This window comes from Triticum urartu, chromosome 3, assembly GCF_003073215.2.
Source record: "Triticum urartu cultivar G1812 chromosome 3, Tu2.1, whole genome shotgun sequence".
Lineage (NCBI taxonomy): Eukaryota > Viridiplantae > Streptophyta > Magnoliopsida > Poales > Poaceae > Triticum > Triticum urartu.
The window spans coordinates 1,613,311-1,631,991 of record NC_053024.1 but is presented as its reverse complement, the minus strand read 5'-3'; the positions used below and the strand labels follow the sequence as shown (position 1 = coordinate 1,631,991).

The following is an 18,681-nucleotide window of genomic DNA, read 5'->3' as shown; positions in this document are numbered from 1 at the left end:
TTCGTAAATTTCAAGATGACATGGCGGCTCAATCTCTCAAAGATGCTCATAGAGGTAGAGTGTGTGCGTGTGTTTATAGGAGTGAGTGTATGCGCGTATGTATGAACGCTTGCATCTGTACTGATCTTCAAAAAGAAGATTGGAGTCGGGTTTTTTTTTTTTTGAGAAATGAAGATTGGAGTCGTTGGACGATATCTGTGCATATACTAGGCAAAAGTATGGATGGGCCGCGCTTTTTTCAGTTCGAAGTTATGGGCTCATTTTTCTGTTGGAAGGAAAGCGACGCTACCAAAGGTCAATGAATTGGCAAGGTTTCATTGCAGAATGGCAGCCCATAGCCTAGTAAGATAGGACATGTGCCGAGCAAACCCTAGCTCTGGCGGCGATGGAGGCGGCGGGGACTCCTCGCTACCCTCATCGCTCGATGTATTTGCGGAGAGTCGCCGAGCCCGAGGAGGCGCTCTGCGTGCTAGATCGCTGTTGCAAGCAGGGGAGAAAGATGCCACCTCCAGGTGACATGTTTAACCTAGGTAGTGCTAATTCGACTGCAGACTATCGTATTTCACCATTGGCTTACTTCTGAATTGGCTGTTTTTGACGCTTAACCAAGTGTTTCGCGTGGTCTCTTGCTTACCTGTTTGGTTTCACAAGAACCAGTTGCTCAAATCTGTCATAGTGAGCGTATTATACCACAATTCTTGTTGCTGTTGCTTGTGTCAACTTCCTTAGTGCTCGTTTGAGATATTTGATAATAGAATTGCATGGCTATAGGTTTAGTTGTGCTGTCGACTGCATCAAATAAATCCATACACTGCCGGCAGAGGTAACAGCTAGCCTCAACGAGGCGGCCATCCCTGCGCTACATCGTGCCATCCCACGGTTACAGTTGTGGCCGCTAACAACTAACAGAAAGCTAACTTGATCCATGCCTGAACAAGCTCACGGCACGGACCTGCTTATTCTTAACTGAAGAAATAGCTAACTGAAGGAAACTACAACTAAACAGCTAACTGAAAACACAGGCGACAGCTCTTGTGTTGTGCTCCACTGTAGACGTGAGGCCAATATGCCGGCTCACCAGTTAGCCAAACTAGGCTTATCTCTCCCCTCTGGGGGAGTGCTTGTATCCGATGATGATGTTCCAGCTCTTGTAGCTGACGCTGTAATGGGCGATTTAGCCCAAGTCGTTGCTTAATAAAGGTTAATGCTTGCCCTCAAAAAAAAAACACACAGGCGAGAGGGTTAAGTTCAACATTTTTACAGGTGACTTTGAACTTTTTTTTAAAGAAAGGGATCTTTCCCCCGATTTCATTAACGAAACCATGCAGTATTTGATACAACCAAAACACACCCCTTTCCCTTTCAATCACTACTATGCGCACTACGAGAACGCATAACCCCCTCTGGCTCTATGTACCATTTGACATAGTACCCCCTCTTCCCCCAGTCAACCTTATTACACGAGTAAAATCCAGGTTTCACACTCGCAAACTATCCTGAAACATAAAAACCCGCCACTTTTTCCTCCCTGTGATTACATAGATTTTCCATTTCTCATCTCAGCAATTCTTCAGCCTAGGCACCCAGCTCGCCCACCCTGTCTTGACTGGAAAACATCACTGCTGACTCGATCCAGCAACCTTGCGCCCTGTTGTAACTCCACTTTTGCATCCTCCCTCACCTGCAAAAAACTCCATTCATTAATCCAATGTGACATTCTGAACATTATTACACTAGGATCAGCAGGCCAAATGTGTTGAAAACACGCTAGATTGCTAGCTTTCCAAATACTCCATATTAGAGCTGCCACCCCTACAAAGACTTTTTTCTTATTCTCTGACCCAAACCCCCCAAGCCAACCATGTAGGCATGTGTCCATATCACCGAAGTCACATCGGAACCCAGTGCAATGACTGACCACATTCCACGTGTATCTGGCAAGCAGACATCGGAAGAACAAATGGTTGATTGATTCTTTTCCATTACAAAAAAGTCATTTCTCTTCACATTTTCCTTCTCTATATAACAAAACATCTCTAGTCAGTATACTTTTTTCATAACTAACTAGATAAATGTTTTGATTTTCGGAGGGATTTTAAGGGCCAGTTCTTTTGGGCGATTCTACCAGAATCGCCCCCCTCCCTAGCTTCTCCCAGAATCACTACTTCATATGTTTTTTACAATCCTAGCTAATTAGACCTTAACTAGATAGGATTGTAAAAAAATTATGGAGTGGCGATTTTGGGAGAAGCTGGGGAGGAGGGCGATTCTGGGAGAATCGCCGAAAAAAACTGGCCCTAACTTTCCATAGGAAGCTGTTGGGACATTTTTCCCCAACTTGTAAAACAGAATAAAAGGATTTCACACTAAACGCCCCTGATACGTCAGGTATCCAATGCAACTTATCATTATTATTGTTTTACTTGACTTTCCTACAAATTTCCACCAGCTCTAGCCATTGAGCTGCTCTTTCCCCCACCAGCGGTCTTCTAAATTGAAGAATGGCCAAGTTGGAAGAGATAACTTCACAGACAGTAATGTTTTGATTGAGTGAGACATTGTACAAATTAGAAAAAGCATCCGACAATTTTTGTTTCCCAATCCACACGTCTTCCCAAAATCTAGTTTTCTTCCCATCACCTATCTTAAATCTGCAGCAAGTTAGGAACAAGTTTTTGCATTTCGGCAGCCCCTGCCAAAAATGCGAGTCACCTTGTTTTTTTACTAACCTGTCTAAAATCCCTAAACCACCCAGATCTTTTCGTCTACATACTTTCTCCCAAGCAACCAAGTGATATTTATGCTTGTTTTCCTCTCCACTCCATAAAAAGTTAGCTCTGGGTCAGTCCAACCTCTTTTTTACTCCTTTTGGTAGCCCATAAAATGAAAGCATGAAGAGGACCAGGCTAGTCAAGGAGGAATTAATCAGGGTCATTCTCCCGGCCATATTGAGAAACCTCCCTAACCAACCCCCCATTCTCCTCTCTGTTTTATTTATAGAAGGATTCCAGTCACTGTTTTTTAGTCTGTGTTCATCCACTGCAATTCCAAGACATCTAAACGGAAGGTTCCCTCTTTTGCAAGTGAGAATGTCCTCGAAAAGTTTAATTCTATTTTCCTCCAAACCTACACATATCACTTCACTCTTATGAAAGTTAATTTTCAGGCCCGACATGATTTCAAAGAGACTTAGAATTCTTTTAACATTCTTGGCCTATTCCAAATTATCTTGGAAGAGAAGGATGGTGTCATCTGCATATTGCAAAATGCACACGTCATTATCTTTATGATCTTTGGCAAGGCCACAGACCAGATCCCCTTCAAACACTATCAAACATGATAGATAGATTATCCACCGCAAGATCAAAAAGGAAAGGTGACATCGAGTCACCTTGCCTCATGGTTGACAGGTGACAGGCAAAGGTGACTTTGAACTGAACAAACGAGATTAAAAAGACAGGTAATTAAATTAAGGTGACAAACACGTACGTATTCATGGTTATGCCGCATGGATGGTTGGTTGTGGTTGCCTCTTCACAGATGGCTTCTTGTTGTGCCTAATGGCTTCCTCTTTCCAAGCTTGCACTTCTGACTCCCGCATAGAGTGGTGGAGGATCACCTCCTTGAGATTCTCAAGATACGATACACCTTCCACGCCAAGCCTGGTCTCTAGCTGAAGGAAACACCAAGGTCTTCCCAAACGAGGCTCTGGAATAACTGGATCTGGGCAAAGTAGGTCAAGTATGGTGAGAGACTTCATGGATCCTTGTTCGATTTTCACTTGTGGGAGCCTTGGGGCTTCGAAGCACAGTCGCCTCAGGCTTGGGAATCCACCACTCTTCACAACGAAGCTCCTGCCCCGAAACCCATGCCCATCTTCTGCTAGCTTGAGATATTCCAAGCAAGGTAAACTTTGCAGTGCAGATAAGTCTTCAATGCTCAAACCAGTTGAGATAAGTAGCAGCCTATTTAGATCGCACAGCTCCCTTAAGGCAGGAGTAGCAGGTAATCTGTCCAGCTGCCCCCGTAGTTTGATAGATGTAATTGCACAGGGAGCCTGTAGGAACCTTATGAACTCTTTAGCCAAGTCACTTGAATCAATTGATAGAATCTGGAGAGCTTTGCTACCGGTGAAGCGCTCCTTAAGCGGCGAATTGCTACGTGGATTCATCCATCTATTGCGGCTGTTGGAGGAATATGATGTTGCTTGACAGATCTTAACCTTCCTCAGTTTTCGGGCATGAAGTATAATGTTTTCAAAACTTTTGTCTGCCTCGGTAACCACGACTCCAGCCAGAGTCTGCAATTTGCTTTGCTTTGATATTTCTTCTTTGATTCCATGGGGTAGCTCAAACCGGCCAAACAGGTGAGCTAACAGTGGTAGCCTGATGACCTCAATGGGCACGACTTCCACCAATGTGTCTCGAATATCCAGTGTTTCCAAATGCACTAGGTGCTTTATTTTTTGGTGAAGATGGTCAACATCAGTGCCCCTCAGGCTGAGATACTTGAGAAACCGCTGCTTGCATATGGCTTTGAGAACAGTATCATTGTTTACCCCTTTGCAACCTTCAAGATCCAGAACTCGCAGTAACTCGCAGTCTTGGAGGTCAAGAAGAGGGCTTCCGAAGATTGTTAGTGACCTCACAACAGATAAGTCAATACCCCTCGCAGAACACACAGCATCATCAACTCCTTCCTTGGTGCTATCCTGAACAGAGAGTCGGCGGACACGAACATTGGTGATAGTACCATTGTTGGACACGAGCTCATCCTTGTCAACCAGAGCAACAAATTTCTTTGAGACGGCCTTGTGGATGATGAACTCGAGCATTATGCTGTGAACCTTGCACCTGGCTACCCTAGCATTTTTTATCTCTACTGGTTCAACGATACACCGCTCAATGAAGGCCTCTAAACAACTTTTGACACTTTCTTCATTACTGACGGTGCCATGTGCAGCAAACTCTTCACTCATCCATCTTCTAAGCAGAACTTTGCTGTTAATTGGGCGGCCTCTGGGGAACACGCTGGCATAAAGCAAGCAGCTCTGGTGGTCATGGTCTGGAAGGTTGTTGTAGCACTGGAGAAGAGCTCTATTGATTTCCAAGAACTCATCATGACCTTTTAGTATCTTGTCTCCGAGCGTGCAGGCAGTACTTTTGCAGTGCTCTGTTGTGAGTCCTCCTGCCACATGATTCTCGGTTTGGCCTCGCCGACGCAAATAATTGGCTACGCTGATCAGCGCGAGAGGTAAGCCCCCACATTTCTTGATGATGCCTTCTGAAGCCCGCCGTAGGGCTGGCGTCTGATTCTCTTGACCAACGGATCCCCAGAATACTTCTTCTGACTCATCTTTGTCCAAACATTGCATTGTATACACATGACTGCCCGAGCTGCATTCAGCCGCAATAGAGTGCATGCTTGTGGTCACAATTATTCTGCTACTGTGGCCATCTTTAGGGAATTCACGTTTTATAGCCTGACACACTTCTAGACGGTCCACATCGTCAATAACAACAAAGTACCTGGTTCACCAAGCACAATGTAAACATTACTCTTAGAAACAACCATTTTCTTTATTAAATCAGGAAAAATCTGTATGTGTATATATATATTTATGAAAATTATGAAAAGCATTTTCTTTATCAGCCTTGGAAACATACCTGGAGGCACCATTACTTTCAGCATAAAGGGAACCAAAATTGGTACCTCTAGAATCTAGATAGTGCTAAATTAATTTTAATATCTAGGTATCAAACTTGGTACCTTTCGAAGGACAATTAAAATCCTCATATATGAAATAGTCATGGTAGATTTAATAGGAAATTAAAAACTTAACACAAACCACACATCCATTTGTGCATCATAGTATCATTTGCAGAAATATAGATGTTTACTTAAAAACACCACCCCCCAACCCAGGAGAAACCATGCTTGCAGAAACGTATAATCATCATCATACCAGCGGAAGAAAAAGACTAATCAGCTGACAGTCCTCATACTCCAGTATACCATGCTTGCAGAAACGTATAATCATCATCATACCAGCGGAAGAAAACTTTGAATTGCACATCAAAATATATTTTTCATATTTTATTTTAATTAAAGTAGCCAAATATATATCTTGCACAATTGCGTGGCCATACTTCAGTATATGTCATTTTACTACCAAATTTGGTTCTGAATAGAAGTGCAAACAGAGTTACCCAATTCTAATGTCTACTATTAAATATATTATTTAAATCTCACAAAATAATAATATATATGGTTATAATAAAATACTACGAAAAATATAAGCCATTCTCTTGTTTCTAAAACTTTACTGATTCATGGGAGAGAATACATGATATAATTTTTAAGAAACTGATTGTCAGAGAACAAGCATCGGCAATGGTGATCCGGGTGGATCCCCTTGGAATTCGATCGGCGGCTAATCATTTAAAAGCTACATGAAGTCACAAACAGGAGATAAGATGATGTGTTTACCCAGGTTCGGGCCACCTTCTAAGTGTAATACCCTATATATCCCGCTCTTTGTGTATGAATGATTGTATGGAAGATTACAACGAGAGACCGAGTCTACTAGAAATTCAAAGACCGAAACCTTTTTTATGGCCCCCATTCTCCCGTTATAGACTCAGAGCACTACAATGGCCGTATTGTAAAAAGCGGGGTGGTATTGTTGCTCACGTGTCCTCCATGGGCGACCCATGCCGGTAGTTGGAGGATTGTCGTTGTAGCCGGAGATTTCCGTAGGTGGGTCCCAAGACTACAGATAGCTGACAAAGCCTGTCAACTAGGGAATGGAACCTACCCAAGATTCCGGCATCATCATTTGTAGCAGACATGGAGTAGGTATGCCGAAAGACCCTCATTAAATAGACCTTCGAGATTACGGCGCGGAGATTGGGGAGCTGGCTCTGGTGTGGAGCTGGAGCCCCAAGAGCTTTGTGTACCCTTGGCCCTTTTATCCTTCATGTGCATAAGAACAACACTTGGCTCCCCGAGTGGGAGCCACGTTCCTTTGAGTGCTCGGAGGACAACCCCCCGGGTTGATGCGAGTCTCCCCTTGTCAAGCCGGACAGCCACAGTGCTCAGGGCAAGCGCACGTGCACATGCCCTTGACTCGCCATGTCCTTGGTGACGTAGTGTCAAGTTTGTCCCATGTCGGCAGTTTAGGGGGTCATGTTCCCCGTATCGCTGACAGTAGCCCCCGACCCTGTCATCAGGTGAAGATCCTGAAGGGGATGAAACTAGGGATGAGGCTTACTTTTAATGGGCCAACGCCAACACCGACTCACTCTGTGTGTGGTTCAAGGGAACCGCTCCGACTTCTGCGTGTAGTAGGGGAACGTGCTTTGAAGATGTCGGCCCACTACACACGCACTTTGAGGAAACCACTCTGACTTATGTGCGTCGTGCGGAGGCGCACTCTACCACCAAGAACCGTTGCCCTCAACCTCGGTTCTTCACAAGCCATTCCCTTAGACTTGATTTCTCCCTACGCCTTTTTGCCTTCTCTTCCAACTTGAGTCCCTTCACTTTCTTTCTTCCAGCTTTGCATGCCATACTACCGCCATGAAGAGATGCCAGCTACGCAGGGCAACGCTCTTCCCTCATCCACCTCAGCCGGCAAAGCAAACCTCGTGATGTCTCGCCCCCTCAATGAAGAGGGCATAGACAAGAATGCGGAAGATGCTGGTCCCTGAGGGCCAGGAAGGAGTGGCGATGGCAAGGCCGGCAACATATCCGTTGGAGCCAAGGCCGGAGGAGACGATAATCTTCAGAAGCTTCATAGCAGCGATATTGGTGCTGACGGTGTACCAGATCTATCTGGTCCATCTCTTCCCGAACTCCGCGAGAGCGATGCTGTCAGTGGCGTTGTTTCACTATTTCTTTGTGTTGCGGTTTGCAGGGAAGAGAAAGGGCTTAGACCAGATCGAGGCCACCACGAGCTGCAACTATCCTCCTAAAGAACAAGCTTGGGGATGAGTACATCTCGAGCTTTTGGGCTCGGCCCGGGCTTGCATCGGCTCGGAGCGAGTCAGGCTCGGCCCGCAACACAAAAAGGCCGAGCCGAGTTGCACAATCGGGCTTGTTTTCACCTCGAGCCGAGCCAGGCTCGACTCGGGCTGACTCGCGAGCCCAAAGCTCGCACGGCAGAGCAGCCCAGCGCAGCCCTTAGCAAGTTAGCAAGCAGCCCAGCACGCTGTCTCACGCAGCCCATAGCCAGCACGCTGCCTTGGCCCAGTTATGCACATCTCCACGCCCGCACGATACACCGCCGCCAGCAGCATGCCGGACGCCGACGCCGGCTCGCCGCTCGTCCGCCCTTCCTCCTTCACCTCGTCGACCACTTGCTCGCTCCCCTCATCGTCGCGGCCGTGCTCTGGACCTTCTTCGCGGTGCCCGCATACGTCCACGAGGAGTGCCGCCGCCGTCTTCCTCGCTTGCCGCCGGCGACCTCACCACCCGTCTTCTTCTCGGCGCACGCACGTGTCCACGAGGAGCGTCGCGCTGTCTTCCTCCTGAACGATCGGCAACGACCCAGCTTCATCAGAGCGCCGCCACCGTCTTACTCGCCTCCCATTGGTGACCATCCATGTGGAGACCCACATGGCAGTGACTTGAGCACGCAGGCTTGGCGAGCCTGCCAAGCTGCACCGAACTAGGGCAAAGCCCGGGCCGAGCTCCATTTTGAGGCTCGCCGGAGCATTGAGCTCGGCTCGACTCGGCCCGAGGAACGGCGAGCTTTGGGCAGGCTCGGCCCGAGCCGGCTCGAGTTGGCTCGCGTCCAGGTATATACATCCCGCAGGACACGAAGAGCAAGTGGGACGACTGGCACAACCAGTGGTGCTACATCATCATTGACCTACACAAGTAACTACTGCTCCCTTCCGGGCCAGCGTAGGCGAAAAACTGGACTGCAGTGGGAGCTGCTGCTCGAAGGCATCAACCAGGTGCGGCTAGTGCTCGCACAGTCACGCTGGTCTGACGGCGACGATGGCTGGCACCGCTGCAGGAGAGGGGGCACCCGGCCTGAACCAGCGACGTAGACATCAGCCGGACGCACGTCGGCCTAGCGAGGAACCTCAGCCCAAGCGAGCCGCTGCCCAGCCCAGGTCTTGTGCTCTGCAAGAATCCACAATGCAACGTGATCCGTCGACCCTCCATGAGTTCGATTCCAGGGGGATTATATCGACGGACAGGGCTAGGGCGACGGGTGCGGTGACAACCCGGGAGCCTGCGATGCCCACGAGGGCCCACTGCAATGACTTCGGGAACCCACTCCATCTGTGAGGACCACTTAGATCCGAAGGGCAAGGCGACATGGAACCCTTCCCCTCCTACCTCGTGGCCATCACCGCCGTGTAGCCGATAGGCAATGGTGACAGCCTAGCTTTAGGCAACGGCTCTAGGCAAGGGAGCTCCTAAGCTCCGCCACTTAGGGACCCAAAGGAGCAGAGGTCGGACGCCTCCAAGCGCATGCCCATGAGCGAGAAAAAGGAGGTGTATACAAAGACGAACTCGGGCTACGAGATCCTAACCGCCCGCTAGCGGTACAAGAGGCCCACGACACCGTAAGTCAACCAACTCTTCTTTTGTATTGTCTATTAATTAGTGTGCTTGGGGTCTAACACGAGCTCGGGAATTTTTTATTTATTATATTTAGGGCACCCGTGAAAGCTCAGACTGTCCCGACCGCTGAGGACGCTCCAAGAGGGCCGACTCTTGCCCCTATCGTCCAGGAGATGGTGCCCGAGCAGAGGTTGGTCACCCCATCGCCCGAGAGCTTTGTGGTGCTCCGGGAGCCCCGAGCACCTACCCTTGGCCCTTTTATCCTTCCTGTGCCTGGGAACGACACTTGGTGCCCCGAGTGGGAGCCACATTTCTTCCGGTGCTCGGGGGGCGATCCCTGGGTTGATGCGGGGCTCCCCTTGTCAAGACGGGCAATCCCAGTGCTCGGGGCAGGCGCTCGTGCACATGCCCTTGACTCGCCACGTCTTTGGTGACGCAGCATCAAGTTCGGCAGTGGACCCTATTCCTCGTATCGCTGACACTGATATTTCTTCAAATTTTCGAGATTGGCTTCCAATAAATATGATATGTTGTCGTTAAACTTTTGGGTTGAACTGGCCAATTCATGCAACTTAATATGATATCATAGGTAGAGGCCTCGAGCTCAGATTCGAATAAAAGAAAACAATTGTAGCCTACTCCTATTTTCACTTCAAAACCTGATGGAGCCTACACGTGAGAGAGAGTATTGAAGTATAAGTGAATTGTCCATCTTTCTCTGTTAGCTTAAACTTTGGGATTGAATTAGTAACTTCATGCAGCTTAATAGATGGGATTAAGGGACAGAAATTTATAGAGAAAACAACTTTAGTTTTTTATGTGAGAGAGAATTAGATACATGTATAGTTTGGAGATAGCAATATTCTGTTCAGAGATTACTTTCCAACAAATGTTGCATAAGGTGCGATGCTACTTAAGGAAGCTGAGGCAGTGTTATGTGTGTTACGGGAGGGAGCAATTGGGCTACATGATTTAAAGGACATATCTATGTCATGCAGAGGGGGAGGGACTAAAAGCAGGATGTCTTCTGGGATTATGTGAAGCGGATCTTAGGCTAGATTTTTCTCTTTTACTAGAATGCACCCATGGTCCCAAACTATTTCGAAAGTCTCATCCTAGTTCCTCAAATTTAAGTTTACAGATATAGGTCTCCGATGTATTTGAGCGGTTCGCAGCTAACATGTCATATATTTCTGTTCGAGGAGGCTAGGTGGAAGGTTATGAACCCTAGGTAAATCACTTAAATATATATTGGGGTATCCAGATTGTTAACTCGAGAGTTTAGAGATCGGGACAAGACTTCAGGCATGGTTTAGCAACCGCAAGTGAACTCTATTCTTTCATATTTATTAGAGAAATTCTAGCATATTTCTCTATTCTGTAGCCACCATGGTGAAAGGTCTGACATATCCTTTTATATTTAATATATTTTTCAATTTGCAAATTTCCGAAATGTCATGTTTCAAGCTGGAAAACTTTCTGTTGAAGTTTAAGTTCATTGAGTTGAAAAGGAAATTTCTCCTATTAAGATGTTTCAAATTTACAGTTCAAGTCTCCATCAGAAAAAAGAAATTTCAATCCAAAAGCTTAAGATATATATATATATATATATATATATATATATATATATGTATATGTCCCTCAAGTTCCCCAAAGTATAGACTTGGTCCCTCAAGAATTTTTGGTAAACATTTGGTCCTTCAAGTCTCCAAACCGGATAAGTTTGGTCCAAAACCAGATTTTGAGCACGTTGACCGGGTTTGACTAGTTTTGACCACGTTTGACCGTTGAACAATAAATTACAAAAATTTAGCAAACAAATTCAAAAACATCTGAAATTTTGTGACAACCAAGATGCTTGGGTGCGCTAGGTGCATGTAAATATTTGTGGTCTAATAATATCCGAGGAGCTCTAGCAAAACAAAAGCAATTTTTTACTTTTTTTTGTGAGTCAAAATTTGTTGTTTGTTTTTTTTACCACGAGCTCCTAGAACGTCGAAACAGCACACAAACACCTAGAGCACCAAAGCATCTTGGTTGCCACAAAATTTCATATTTTGTTGGAACTTTTCGAATTTACTGTTCATCGATCAACCCGGGTCAACATGGTCAAACCCGGTCAAAATCTGGTTTTGGACGAAACTTATCTGGTTTTAAGACTTGAAGGACCAAATGTCTACCAAAAAATCTTGAGGGACCAAGTCTATACTTTTGAGAGAGAGAGAGAGAGAGAGATACCTTTTGTCACTCAAGAAATTTCGAAGGCTTGTTTGCTCAGTATCGGAGATGCTCCCTTGTGCAGCTGTAGATGTAGGCTTAGCCGTCCTTTGTGCCTCCTTGAGGAGCTTCGCCAGAAGGTCCTCCAGATTGGGGTACTCGGATGCAATCACCCAAGCAACGCAATCGTATTTGTCGCGACAGTCGTCGTAGACTGCTCTTGCTAGACTAGTCTTCCCCACGCCACGGCAACCGACAATCGAGATCACCTTCAGCTCTTGCCCTTCGGCTGCTGACAGCAACATTCCCAGCTCACATCTGTGTCTGCAGATGCTCCTGAAGGTATCCTCATGATCTAGATCTTGGCTATAAGGATTAGGAGGTGTGGCTGAAGGACAGGACGACCGTGTTGCAGCACTGTCTTCGCCATTGCTGGATCCGGCATCAGGTTGCCAGGTCCGTACTTTCTGGATACTGCCCTTGAAATGCTCGATTCTTTGCACTATTTCAGGTCGAGGGTCCAGGCCAATTACCGAGCGGAGAGGGCCAGATGCACCCGGAACCCACGTACGATCTATGAAGTCCTCGATATCATAAGCCAACTCCTTCAGTAGCACAACCTTGCTCTCATGTGTCGCCCCTTGGTGGTTCTTCTCATTCGAGTCGATTTCGGCGATCACCAGTTTCATATCCAGCTTGATGTCATTGAGGCCTCTTTTGACTGCACCTTTCACGGACTTCTCTCTCGTGATCAGATCAGCCACCTTGCTAAGCACAGAGTTGGCGAAGGTCACTGCTTGAATCACCTCTCCTCCTATCATTTTGGGAATGGACGTCAACTGGTGGAGTTGATGAAGCGATGGACGAAGCTAGCGCCGTTGAAGTCGCTCGCCGCGGCGGAGCCGCCGTCGGAGTCGCTAGCCGGCGTCGCCGCAGCAGAGCGCCCGCCAGATATGATAGCCAAGCCCCGCCTTGGATGCCTCCCCGGTCCCCGCTGCTGGCTTGCCGTGATCAGTCGAGAAATGGAGATGACGAGAAGAGAGACTTTGGAGCAGCAGCAGCAAGCGGCGGCTTGGCTGGTGGAGATTTTTTGGTGGCCTAGGTAGATCAGTGCTGTGTGTGTGCGCGCGCGCGACTTGGAGAGACAATGGGATGCGGTTGGGGAAAAGAGTCGGGGGAAGAGAGAGCAGGCATCCACAATGGTAGCATTTTTTATTTGCTAGGGGTGCGGGGAGACTTGTATACTACGAAAGGACTGGAGTAGCTTATTATTCTATCTATACAATAATTGTTAAAAAAATCTTTGTTAGACATGTTTAGACTACTCACGGTGGGAGTAACTTCGACAATAACATCGAGTCCAACTCAGCAAATTTACTTATGTAGCAATGAGTTAATGAAGAAAGAGGTAGTTTGAGTAACCTAGGGTTGTTTGGTTCCCAGCCACAGTTTGCTAAGCCAAAATTTGGCAGCCATACTTTAGTTGGCATGTGTTTGGTTTTTGCCACACTTTGGCTTGCCACACTTTATTACCTATATGGCCCATTTGTCATAGAGACATTTTTTTGCCAACTTTTGCCAAAGTTTGACGTCCAATTTCTTAGCCACACTTGTGTGGCTTGCCATATTTGTGTGGCTAGCCACACTTTGGCTTGGCCACACTAGTCACCAACTAAACAGACCCTTAGCTAGTTACTATAACATCACATGTCCCAACATAATATGAGATTATAACCTAATAAATGAAGCTTTGCAAGACACCACACTTATGTTACTACCCACTATGAAGGTAGTAACATAGTCTAGGGATTTGTATATGTTACTAGTGTATGTTACTCTTCATTGTGGCTAGTCCTAGGCTAGTCATAGTGGCAGTAACTTAGATAGTAACATAACGCACTCCAAGAGATTTTTGCTTATGTGACATGTAGTTAATGAGGAAAGACGTGTTTAGAATAACATAGCGCTTCCCGAAAAAGGATGAGTCTACAAGCTAATAAATTAAGTCATTTATGATACTACTACCGTGTTACTTTGCACTATAAAAATAGTAACTTAGACTAGTGTCATATACATGACACTAAGAGCATCTCCAACAGCCGCGCTAAGCGCCGCGCGCAAAAAACCTGTTTACCGCGCGCACTGCGGCTGGTTTTGCGCGCCCGCCTACGCTGGCTCCAGCAGCCGCGCTATAATGCAGCGCGCGCGCGCCGCTCCAGCAGAGCGCAAAAATACAGCGCGCGCGACTCGCCGGGCATTTTGCATATATGATATTTTGAAAAAAAATGAACATGTGAAATTTGACACAAACAAATTGATAAAATAAAAGTTCATGCCCACAAGTTCAAAATCATGCCCACAAGTTCATCCAACCAAATTTAGCGCGGCTGTTGGAGATGCTCTAATATAAGTTACTCCTCAGTATGACCAGCCTTATATACATTGGGAGTAGCTAGCCCTTGAAGATGCATTTGGATCTAGACATTGATCCATGATGATAGCATTTTTAATTTACTGGGTTAAGTGAGGAGAGTATAGTATATAAACCATGAACGGATCGGATTGGCTGATTATTTTATTTATGCATTAATTAGTTATAATGGTTTGGTAACACAAAGGGCACCACGTGAATTGGCCCCCGCCACATTATTCATGATGTGAGGTCACAACGACAGCGTTAGTGTTTTCCGACGCACCCCTCATGATCACACTTTAGGTCAGAGCTTTTCTCCTCGCATCTTTGCTTTTAACACCCACCGTTCGAGTGTCCACATTGACAGCATCTTTTCTTCCCATGCCCTACCAACTTCTCAATTGATTGGACGCTCTAATAAGTATCCACAAATCTCCCAGTTATTAATTGATTTGAGACAGTAGCAAAGATTACACAATAGGACCTTCCCTACCGTTTTTCATCAAAAAAGAAAGAAAGATTGAAGAGGATATGATAATTATCCAAAAAGACTTCATCTTTGCTTCTTTTTCTTTGAGCGGTCATTATCTTCTTCTTTTTTCATGCCCCTCCCACTTCTTAATTGATTTTTTTTTTGAGCGGTCATCATCATCGATTTTTAGAGCGGTCATCGTCTTTGAGTTTTTTTCATACATCTCCCACTTCTCAATTATTTGAACAATCTGATGAGTACCATAAAGACATCATCTTTGTTTTTTTAGCGGTCGTCATCTTTGCTTTGTGCGGATATCCATATGAACGTAAACATTAAGCGTTCTTATTGATGGCAGCTTATTGAACGTCATGTCCGAGCATATATTTCCTTCGATTATTCAAGTGTCCGGAGTCCATACCAACAGAATCTTTGCTTTTTTGATGCCCATTCCGAGGAGTAGCATCTTTGCTTTTTCGATGCCATTGTGTACTACTTTAGCTTGGAGCGTCCCAATCGAGGGCAACTTTAATTTTCCTTGAGACCAGCACCCCTCATGAAAGTTAAAACTATAATTTTTCATTATACTACTTCCCGTCAGGTTATATGAAGACATAATGATACAACCATTAAATTGGTTTCATAATGCTGTGTCTTAGGAATCACAAATCAACTAATTACCGTATGGTTGTGTCTATGACAATGGGCTCAAAAAAATTCTGCTAGTTAGGCTATTCTCCGTAGGAGTTTCATTATCATCAATACAATGCCATGTCAGCATTTTTTATGATGTGGCAAAGAATTAGTGAAGGGAGATATGAGAAGGGTTCCATCTAGATGAAACAATGTGCATGGTGTTTCCAATACACCTTGTCTCTTTCACGTAAGCATATGAAACATCCATAACGAGACAATACATTGGCTTAATAATTTATCTATATTTTAATTGGTTTTTAATGGTTTGGTAGCACAGAGGGCACCACATGAATTCCCCCGTGCGACGCTCTTCACATCATTGTTTTCCCCACGCACTCAAATAATCACACATTAGGTCGGAGCGTTTGTCCACGCATCTTTGCTTTGACACCTACCGTTGGAGTGTTGAAACTGACAGCATCTTTGTTTATTTTAATGCCCCTTCCACTTCTCAATTAGTAATTAGACGATCCGATGAGTATCCACGGAACATCATTTTGCTCTTTTTTAGTGGTCATCATCTTTGCTTTTCGGGTATCTATGTGAACATGAACGTCAAGTCGGAGCATATTTCCTTCAGATTATTCAAGCGTCTGGGGTCCAAACCAAAATAATCTTTGCTTTTTCGATGCCCCTGTGTTTTATTTGAGTGTTCGAGACGGAGCATTCCAATGAGTTCCATTTTATTGGAGCATCCAGAGTCCAGATCAATATAGCATCTTTGCCTTTTCGATGCTTTGGTAAAGCTGCTTTGAAGCGTGCCATGTCTGCCTTCTCGATGCCTTGTGAAAGTTACTTTGAAGCATTCAAAGTGATGGCATGTTTGAACTAAGGCCTGTTTGTTTCATAAGTTCTAGAACTTTTTTAAGTCCCAACTTATAAGTCCTAAGTCCCTAAAAAGTCTTTACCTGTTTGGTTCCTCGGACTTAACATAGACTAAAAGACCATATTACAACTATAAGTCCCTATAAGTCCCTCCTTGAGAGTCTTATTTCATAAGTCCCAAATGCTCACTTTAAGTCCCTATAAGTCCCTCCTGTTTGGTTTAGATGGGGACTTATAGGGACTTTTTTAAGTCCCTAAACCAATAAGTCCCTAGAAACAAACACCCTCTAATCTATCCATGCCTCTCACGAACGTCAGTCAGCATCTTAGATTTTTCGACACCTTCAGGAACGTTACCTCAAAGCGCCTACAATAGAAATGGCCTTTTGCATGGTGTGGTTCTTTGTGGTGGAACCAACCCATCCAGGTTCAAGTCTTAGACTTGGCATGGGTGCTCACATTTCCTGGATTTAACTGGCGCTTTGCTTTCAGTGGTAGGTGATGTATCCGTCAACAGCGAGGCGCCTGTGATGACTTCGTCAATCTCTCAAGACCCGCCGACCCGACTCAGTATCTCGGAAGTGCTCATAGGGATAGGGTGTGCATGTGTGCGTTCATAGAGGTGAGTGTTCATGCGTGTTTGTGACGTCTGGACCGTTTATGGAAATGCATGTAGTTCATAGAGGTCAGGCTAGCCAAGAATCGGTTATGATGCTACCTATTACAACCAGTTCATGTTACAAATCTTTCATAGTGCCTCTAGGAGATATCACAACCAGTTTGTGACACAAAATAGATGTTGTTGATGATTCAAACCGATTGGGGTCACCTCTGTATAGGATCAGAACCGGTTTGTGGCTTCAATCGGTTGTAGGAACTAATATGATTATTGGACTAAATTAAGCTATAACTGGATTTGGAGATTGCCTATATTAAGATCTACATGCAGGATAAGTTAGGGATCCAATCATTTTTTTTTGTTATGGTTACCAACATGTTTTCCTATCTTAGAGTAATTATTTTGGATCTTAAAATGACATTACACAATACCATAGGCATATTCAGAATTAATCAAGCCAGATCAGTGTCCTGGTAAGTATCTTTGACATTTGGCCCTGCAAATGTTGCGAAGGGGACGCTGGTTAATACTAAAACTCTTTCCTATGCCTAATTATATTACTTACTAGCTAAGTTTAGCAGCCCATGGACAGAACACTACTGCCTAATTATATTACTTACTAGCTAAGTTTAGCAGCCCACGGACAGGACACTACTCCCTCCATTACATAAACGGGATTTATATCAACATCTCATATAATTTATTTATTTTGCCATTAGTTTCATAATACATCTCACTTTTCTTCTTGGTTCCTGCACCCAGCCAATACTTCTCACACCTATTTATTCTTAATCCATTCTAAATGGTCTGTCACTAGAAACGCACTAGAAGCGAAAGGGAACTTGGTATAAGTGCACAAATTTATATGAGATATTATGTGGAACTGAGTGAGATTACAAAATCATTTTCACCGGCCAGTTTTCGCATTCGCGTGGAAAAAATCGACAGTGATAATTTAGCACAAAACCATTGGTGATAATCATTTTCACCGCCTGTCCATGGCGGTGATAATCTTCTAAAAAATTATAGAAAAGATCGACGGTGATAATTTAGCATAGGACCGATAGTGATAATCATTTTCAATATCGCTTCAAGCCATGGACCGGCGGTGATAATCTTTAAAAAAATTATGTAGCAACAAACCGACGGTGATAATCTTTAAAAATATTATAAAAAAGATAACAGCCCTAATTTTTTTAAACCCAAGCAAATTAAACCGCACAATCGCCCCATCACAAGGCCGCTCATGGCACGGGATCTTTCACACGAGATAAGAAAGTGTGCATCACAGGGATTCAAGAACTCACAGTCTCCCTGTTTGTTTGGGCTTCTGCTTCAGCTTTTGATGCTTCTAGTAGCCCTCTAAAAAGCACTTCTTCTGTTTACACATGAAGCTGAGAAGCACGTTCGGAGGTGCTTCGTACAGCTTCTGGAGGGAAGCACCTACAAACGTGCTTCTCCGCTTTATGTATAAATGGGAGAAGTGTTTTTTAGAGCGCTAGAAAAACACCAAAAACTAAAGCAGAAGCGCAAACAAACAGATCATTGGGTACATTTGGTTGCATTGCTGGGATAGGCTATCGCTGAGCTAGCCCAGCTACCTCAACTCGGCTTTGCCAGCCTTGCCTGGGCTGCTTGTTTGGTTATTTTCTTTTGCTGGAGTATAAAACTTAATACGTACGTTCCATAACAAATCAAACCGTGCCATATATACACTCCGTAATACATGGACTCTTGCCATAATTATCGGTAGCGATTCTTTTCGTGCGATGTGTTTTGCCGTCGAGAGCGAGCCGAATTGGCTCTCCCTGGCGAGCAAGCATTTCCTGGCCAAGCGAGGCTATCTGGCCCTCCAAA

General features: G+C 45.1%; 1 protein-coding gene across 1 annotated transcript; it reads right to left on the bottom strand.

Annotated features, from left to right (window-relative positions):
* Positions 1-1,268: 1,268 nt before the first annotated feature.
* Positions 1,269-13,033, bottom strand: LOC125542246 (disease resistance protein RGA4-like). The gene is made up of 3 exons (XM_048705203.1): positions 11,821-13,033; positions 3,490-5,528; positions 1,269-1,681 (listed from the first exon to the last, which is right to left on the bottom strand). The coding sequence occupies exons 1-2, from the start codon at positions 12,618-12,620 to the stop codon at positions 3,500-3,502; spliced, it is 2,829 nt and encodes a 942-aa protein (XP_048561160.1). The 5' UTR covers positions 12,621-13,033; the 3' UTR covers positions 1,269-1,681; positions 3,490-3,499.
* Positions 13,034-18,681: the final 5,648 nt, after the last annotated feature.